The sequence below is a fragment of the Nuphar pumila genome, chromosome 2 (genome assembly GCF_984573655.1).
Source record: "Nuphar pumila chromosome 2, dmNupPumi1.hap1.1, whole genome shotgun sequence".
Lineage (NCBI taxonomy): Eukaryota > Viridiplantae > Streptophyta > Magnoliopsida > Nymphaeales > Nymphaeaceae > Nuphar > Nuphar pumila.
Genome location: NC_143250.1, coordinates 108,019,905 through 108,027,923, shown reverse-complemented (window position 1 = coordinate 108,027,923; position 8,019 = coordinate 108,019,905). Strand labels below are relative to the sequence as shown.

General features: G+C 48.9%; 1 protein-coding gene across 1 annotated transcript; it reads right to left on the bottom strand.

The window, feature by feature from the left end:
* Positions 1–3,408: 3,408 nt before the first annotated feature.
* LOC149846629 (receptor protein kinase TMK1-like) lies at positions 3,409–7,496 on the bottom strand. The gene is made up of 2 exons (XM_089998100.1): positions 5,064–7,496; positions 3,409–4,227 (listed from the first exon to the last, which is right to left on the bottom strand). The coding sequence occupies exons 1-2, from the start codon at positions 7,492–7,494 to the stop codon at positions 3,698–3,700; spliced, it is 2,961 nt and encodes a 986-aa protein (XP_089854226.1). The 5' UTR covers positions 7,495–7,496; the 3' UTR covers positions 3,409–3,697.
* Positions 7,497–8,019: the final 523 nt, after the last annotated feature.

Sequence of the window (8,019 nt, the reverse complement as noted above, 5' to 3'; positions counted from 1 at the left end):
CCCAAAGTCCTCAAGCAAGAATCGGTCTTATACGATCCTGAATCGGTCTGAAAACACCATGAACCGGTTTAAAAAGACCCTGAACCGGTCATTCAAGGGTCTGAACCGGTTCTGAACCATATGAACTGGTGTCAAGTATGAACAAAAGTTTATAAAACCCTATAACTGTATGTTGAAATCCTTGTATCTTCACATATTTAAAAAAATAGGGTCTTAGCTTCTCGAAACCAGTGAAAAACTAGAATGAACCGGTCAAAAGCAGCTTTGAACCGGTCTAAAAAAAACCAAATCAGTCTCTCATCCGATTCAGGCCAAATAGTGCAAGGATCCTTACTATATCTGGGTCTGATCTAGTTATAACTTGATCCGGGTCTGACCCGGTATAATCTTGATCTGGGTCTGACCCGATACAAACTGGACTCGAGCCTCCTGATTAGATCCAGACCCGAATAGATATGGATCTCAACCTGGTATAATCGGATCAGACAAAACCCGAAACCAAATCGGTCTGGATAAGATCTAGATTTGAATACTTTATGGGTTCGGACCATAACCTTATCCAAAACTAAATCTGGGTCTTTTGAATTAGACCCAGACCCGAATACTTGATGGGCCTGGATCACAACCCAGTCCAAAATGTTTTGGATCTTGACCCGGTTAAACCGGATCGGACCAGACCCAAAACCAAATGGGTACGGCTCTGATCCAACCGAGTTGAATCCGATCACCGACCCGAACCCAAAATGGATCTTGGTCCCTCTAGGGGATCAGATCCTAAGCTTGATCCAAAATGTTGGTCCTGACCCATACCCAGACCTAGTACTGAATGGGTCCGGGTCTATAGGATTTGTCCCAGACATGATGCCTTATGGGTCCAGGCAGACCCGATCCACCCAAAATCCGGGTTTGGATCAGGTATGCCACCGGGTCAAAATACTCGATCCGCACATGACCTGATCCGGTTATCGAGCGTTAAAACAGAAACCTGGGGGTTTCTGTTTACACAACCCTGAGAAACCGAATCGGTTTCTCTCCTCCGAATATCACGGTGACCCACGTCGGCCTGGGAGAAAAAATCGGTGACCCACGTCATCTGAGGGTGGTGGATGTCGCCCCACGATGATGTGTTGATGCAAGCACCGGCGCTCTGGTCGGTTGGTCGCCAACGATGGCGACCTCATATCCCCCTCAGAAGCTCTGGCGACAGCAACTCCACTGGCATCAGCCCATCCAGCGACGGCAGCCTGTGCTAAGAGGAGCCCTAATGCCTTCAGCGACACCCCAGCGGCATCGGCAAAAAAAAAACTGTCGACGACAAACAGCTGCCCCTTCCGACATATTGCCCCACGGCGATGGCTGACTCCACTGCAGCCTAACGGCTGACGGAGCAAAGGAAGGGGCATGGCACCAACATTAGCGACCCACATCGCCTGCCGACGACCCACGTTGGCGGCCTGCTTACGGTGGAACCTCCATCGTATGAAAAAACTCAACTCGACGGCTGAAGAAGCAGAGCAGAGAAAAGGGTTTTTAAACCCCAAACACCGGCCATCCGGCGATCTCAACCCCAGATGCAGCATGTCGCCGGACAGGAAAAGCAATCTTTCCCTCGTTTTCTGATGACATTCTGCGGTGACCTCGGTGCAAGCCGACCACCCTGCAACCCGACAGCGTAGGGGATCTTAGGCGACGGTTGATGCGGTCGAGAGACTTCGCTGGAGAGGCGACCCAACGGTCGCCTCTTTCAGCATATTGCCCCACAGCGATCAGCTCGTCGATATCCCTGACACCGGCTGATTCCCCGTGCCGATCCTGATGACGACGACAGCCAGTGCTAAGAGGGGTCCTAAAGCTCCCGACGACATCCTGAGGCAACCCGACGCTGACAAAAACCCTCTGCAACCAGACGGCCACAGGTAAAACCCTCGATCTTTTTTTTTAAAATGAGGGTCACTGAGGCTGTTACTGCCACAGGCGTACGGTTGCTGGGAAAGGCAGTCACCCTACGGCTACTGTCATGATCGTCTGGTGACCAACGTCGCCCCACGGCAATGGGTGATCACCTCAGGAAGCCTGTTGCCCCATGGCAACAGTCTGCCGAGAAACTTTGTCGCCCCATAGCGACAGTCACGAGAAACTTTGTCGCCCCATAGCGACAGTCACCGTTTATTGGCGACCAATGTTGATGGGCTGCTGGGAAACACTGTTGTTCTATGACGACAGTTTCAATCTGATGCAGCCGTTAGTGAAACACCATTAGATATAACAGATCTGGGTCCAACCCATTTGACGACAGTTTCAATCTCCCCATTATGTGGTCCACTAATGGTGTCAAATGGGTTGGACCCAGATCCGTTATATCCAACAAATAAGCCTAGCTACAGACACAATCAAGAAACTCTTAGTTTTCCAAAAACACAAAATAATGGAGAAACACCAACATGGATTCAGCAAAATTTTGGATTTACATCTCGGTAAATTACCAAGATGTTTCAGGGTTCAGGAGTCGCACTGCTAAGCATGAATTTGCAAGTTGAGAGAAATAGTTTTCTGAATACATAATTCATATCTAGTCTGACTACACAGATGCGGGATTCGAGATGATTGTTTCATCCTAGTCTGGCCACACGGTCAAGAATCTGGGAGAGAAAAGGAGAAATAAAAAGCCAAACCAGTCTGGCCATATTCTGGCAGCCACTCAAGCCTTGAATCAAAATCCTAGGGAGCAGAAAAGGCACCTAAAGGGGGAAAATGAAAAGGCAAAACACAGTCGGGCCATGTTCGTCAGCCTTTAATCAAAATCCCAGAGCGCAGAAAAGGCACCTACATTCAAAATACACAGTTCACAAAACCAATACAGCATCTCAACCTTTGCCAGTGATTTGGTCTTCACCAACTCCTGAAACACACACAGAATGCTGCACCATAAAAATGGTAATTTTTTATCAAGATTAAAGTGTTTAGAAAAGGAAACAAGTCTCGCTGAAATGTAGGCAATGTCCCAATGCTCAGCAACTGTCAAGAGCATCTATATCAGTCACCGAAGTAACTTTATGAGATTCAGGTCCAATTCAAAACGAATTAATCTGACTGAAAGCACAAACACACACAATCACAAGAGCCTGAGATGAACCAATGTAATTTTGGTGCAAGAAAAGTTTGAGTTTCATCAATAGCATTGGCAGTCAAGTTTAATCCAAACAGGCAAACTGGGGTAGACTCTGCTTCAATCCACTCCGATCTAGTCAAATCTTTAAAGTTCATGTGCACCAATCTTGCCTGGTACAAACTGCCGACCTGACCGAACTTTTAAGACTTCAATGAAATTAAATGAACCTATCGAAATCTACAAGGTGTGAGGTCTATGTAGCAAATAATCCAGTCCAGACCAGACTAAGTTGCTTGATATGGCGTCCAATACAGTGTTGCATTGCAAACAAAAAGACCAGCATCTTCTGACATTCAAAGGACCAGAAAGCAAAATGAAGAATTCTTTTACTATCTATTTACCCTAAATAAAATAAAACACAAAAAAGTGGCGACCAATGTATGTACCAAGTACTCCACCAACATTGTCGCCACAACCACCATCATTACAACACAAAACCAGAAGATGAAACTGATTTGAATAAACATGTGAAACAGAAGCAGAAGGAAAACACCTCCATTTTCTTCCTCGAATCTTTCTTTTCACTCTTTATCGCCCATCTGCAGAAGTGAAAGAATCTGCGAAACCTGAGGGTCTGGTTGGGATGCTAGTCTGTGTGTTGTCCAGGCTAGCCATAGAAGCAGAGTAGGAATTGTCACCCATTTGTGTGTCTTCAAAGGCTTGCCATTTCTTGAGTGCTTGAGGCAAAGTCATGTCAAGGTCGATGCCATAGCAGTCATCAGCATCCGGATCTGTTGGCTTCCACTGCTCAACAAGCGGAGATAACACATTAACAGCATGGCTCATGTCAGGTCTCTGGTATGGTTCTCTAGCACAGCAGTGCCAAGCAAGCTCTGCGACAGTTAAGATACTCAAAAGTGTCTCCTCTGTTTGTTCCAATGAAGGGTCTATAGCATTTCTGAAGGTATCCTTGTTGAGATGCATCCTCCTGAACCAGGTCACTAGATGCACGCTCTCCTCAGGTTGGGACTCGTCTAGGGCTCGTCTACCACTAACCAGCTCCATAAGAACCACGCCGAAGCTGTACACATCGGCCTTTGTTGTTACTCGCCCGGTAACTGTGCATGACATTCATCAAAGTTAATCCATCACAAAAATAATAGCATAAAAATGTCAATAAACAGTGGACATTAAAATGATACAAGAATCCTCTCAATGATCATTCACCAATAATACACAGCTATAATTTTCTGATGTTTTACTGAAAACCTAAGAAATGCATAAAAGGAAAACGAACATGATATATGATTAAACAATATAAACCGTAAGCCAGCAACCTGGGAGCATATCCAGTCGTTCGCTCCGTAAGTTGTTTAGTTTTCTACTGCTAATCCTACTTGCATATGCAATCCCAAATTAGCATGCAAAAGCTTGACCAAACGATGGTGTTTTGGAGCTTGTGAGGCAAGGGCTCCTGAAATCCTATTTTGTCTTAAAGAAGTCAAATCACACCCTTTTCAAGTTTCAAGTAACTCTGATGCTTCGAAACTGTGCCTTTCAATAGAATTTGGATAGACATGTTCTATAGAAATTAAGGGTTCCCGAAGTCCTCTTTTGTTCTAAAGAAGGAAGTTAAATCGCACCCTTTTCAACTTTCTTAGCTCCAAACTGTGCCTCTCAACATTTGTTTCGTAGAGATCATGAACAGTGAATCCAAGTTACGAATTGTATCTGTAAATTGGTGAAAGGCATTCTAAAAATATCATGGAAGGATGCTGTTATTTTTCACTGTTTCACCTCTAAATAAATTCCACTATTGGATCTTTAACAGGTAGCACGTAAGAAACATCTATAATGCTACGCCACTCTCTAATCTAAAACAACAAGAACTACCAATGTCAGTAATAAGGGCGGGAAATCAAAGCAAAGTTTTAATTATATCAAAGTCAATTACCTGCATATTCTGGTGCCAGATAACCAAAGGTGCCAGCAAGTTTCGTCTCCACCGAACACTTTCCCTCTGGCGCTAGCCGGACGAGCCCAAAGTCTGCAACCTTTGCTCTTATATCATCCCCAAGCAAGATATTGGAGGGCTTGAGGTCTCTGTGTATGAAACTCTGGTGAGCTAAACCGTGAAGATACTCGACCCCTCTTGCCACATCCAATGCTATGCTCAACCTCTTCTTCCAATCCAGTGGCTTCCTTCCTTCTTCCTTCCAATTGAAAAGATGCCTACTGAGCGGCCCCTGTGGCATGTACTCATAAACCAGAAGCTTTTCATTGCCATCAAGGCAATACCCAAGAAGAGCGACAAGGTGCCGGTGGCGAACTTTCGTGAGAACGGCGATCTCCGACTTGAATTCGTTCAACCCCTTCGAAGCAATCACCCCCAACTCCATTCGCTTCACTGCGATCTTCGTTCCATCGTGCAATTCCCCTTTGTACACAGTCCCGAATCCACCCCTCCCCAGAATGTTGTGCTCAGAGAAATTGTTGGTGATATTTTTCAGAACCTGGATTGAGATCACCATGTTCCCCGTCTCAACCAACTGGATATCGCTCGGCCCACTGCTCCCTTGGCTCCGTGCATCCGTTACCACGACGTTCCCGCCACCAGCGCCAGCGACGCTGATCTTCAACAACTCGGGATCAGACCCAGAGTGCCGTGGATGGATCACCACCGCGTTGGGACTCTGTACCCTTCCGAAACCCTTCTTCTTCCTCTTGTATACCAAGAAACCTATTAGCCCCAATAAGCAAACACCGCATACTCCGGCTATCACAGAACCAATGACCACTCCAACTGATACAGTCGACTGTTTCGCACCGTTCCCACCTCCAGAAACACCTCCAGAATCCCTCCCACCCGATCCAGACGAATCCGAACCAGGCGAAGAACTCGCCGGGCCGGTATCCTTGCCGAGCTGAGGGTTCCCGTCCATTACGAGACGCACATTCTGGGAGAAAGGCGGGATCTTTCCGGAGAGCGAATTGTTCGAAACGTCCAACAACGTCAATGCCTGCAACTTGGCGATCTCCTGCGGGATCGGGCCGGTGAAGTTGTTGTTTGACAGAACGATCCTCTGCAACGAGGGGATCTTCGCAAAGTCGGGCGAGATTGTGCCGGAGAACTCCTTGTTCTGGAAGTTTATGACGGTGATGTTCCCCTTCGGGTCGCAGCTGATCGTCGCCCAGCCGTTGCAGGGGTCGTTCCCGCTCCAGCTGCTCGCTAGATCGGTCGGATAACCGACCGCGCTCGCGATCGAAAGGAGGAGGACAACCCTGGGATCGCAGGCCCCGGGGGCGGACAGACAGAACTGGTTCGTTCCGGGGACGTTGTCGACGGTCACCCCCTCGCGGAAGGCCGGGAAGCTCCCTTGCAGCTTGTTGTTGGTAAGGTTGACGGTGTTGAGAGATGGGAGCGAGGTGAGCGAGGGGGGCACGGGGCCAGAGAATCTGTTGTCCCGGAGGCTGAGACCGGTGAGCGAATTCAGGCCGGAAAAGTCCGGCAGCGGGCCGGAGAAAGTGTTGGAATGGAGCCAAACCTGAACGAGGTTCGTCATGTTGGCGATTACGTCGATGCGTCCGGAGAGCTTGGGGCCCTCCTGGCTGTTTAGCCAGAGCACCTGCAGCATCGAGCCGGAGAAGCTCGAGGGGAGGCCGCCGGTGAGGTTGTTGAAGGCGAGGTTGAGAGAGGTGAGGCTAGAGAACGAAGAGGCCAGGAAGGAAGGGATGGTGCCGGAGACGCCGGCGCCGTTGGCGGAGAAGGAGGTGAGAGAGGTGGCTGACTGGAGGCTGTCCGGTATGGTCCAGGGATCCAAAGGGTTGTAATCGAGGTTGATGCTCCGGAGGGCGGTGAGCCCCGAGAAGAAGTCCGAGGGGATGGAGGAGAAGTTGTTGTGGTGGAGCAGCGCGGTTTGTAGCGCGCCCATGCCGGCAAAGCTCGGCAGCGGCCCGGAGATGGAGTTGTCTTTCAGCTCCAGGTTAACCAGACCCGTTAGGTTGCGGAAAGACGCAGGCAGCGTGCCCTTCAGTCCCTTCGCCGCGAGCTTCAACCAGACCACGCGGCCGCCCACGCAGGTGACCCCCTGCCAGTTGCTGCATGGGTCTTCCCCGGCGGCCAACCACCGGAGTGAGGAGCCGCCCGGGTCGAGCGCACCGGCAAGCTCGTGCATGGCCTCCTTGTCGCCGGAATTCGTCCCCGTCTCCGCGTCGACGGCCCTCATGAGCAAGAGCGCCACCGCCACAACCACCGCCGCGGCAGTCCCCCTCAGCCCAAAACCCATCTCTCTCTCTCTCTCTCTCTCTCTCTCTCTCTCTCTCTCTCTCTCTCTCTCGGGTTTCTTCTTCTTCAGCGTTTTTGGGAAGGAGGAGGAGATGGGCATTACGTTACAACTGCGCGCACTCGCTGAGGAGGGTGAAGCAGCGCGCCGAAGCACATGGCTGTGTGGGGCCCGCGCAATTTTTTTAGAAGCAAATTTTTCTCCATCCCTATTAGTGGGACCTGGACAGTGGACAGGTTTGGGACTGGGCATCACTCTCGTAGGATCGGCACCTACAGCAGGTTCCGCGAGCTCGGTTCCTGTCTCTCACCCTCATTGTCCTCCCCGCATTAAATGCTTTCTAAAAGAACTTGAAAATGGAGTCACTGGTTCCTCCTAAGGTGTGAACGGTCTCAATCTTCCTCTCTCTCTCTTTTTGATACTTGTTTTGAAATCTAACATTCTTAGATACGGGAGCAATGTTATCAGCATCAGTGCGTGTCGGCCTGTATGTGATACGCTGCTGGTTCGGCTTTTTTTTTTTAATAAATGTAAAAATTATCAAAAATAAATTTTTAATATCATTTCAAAATTATTTGAATGGTTTTAACAACATTGCATGCGAGGGGGCTTTTTGGTAAAAATGGT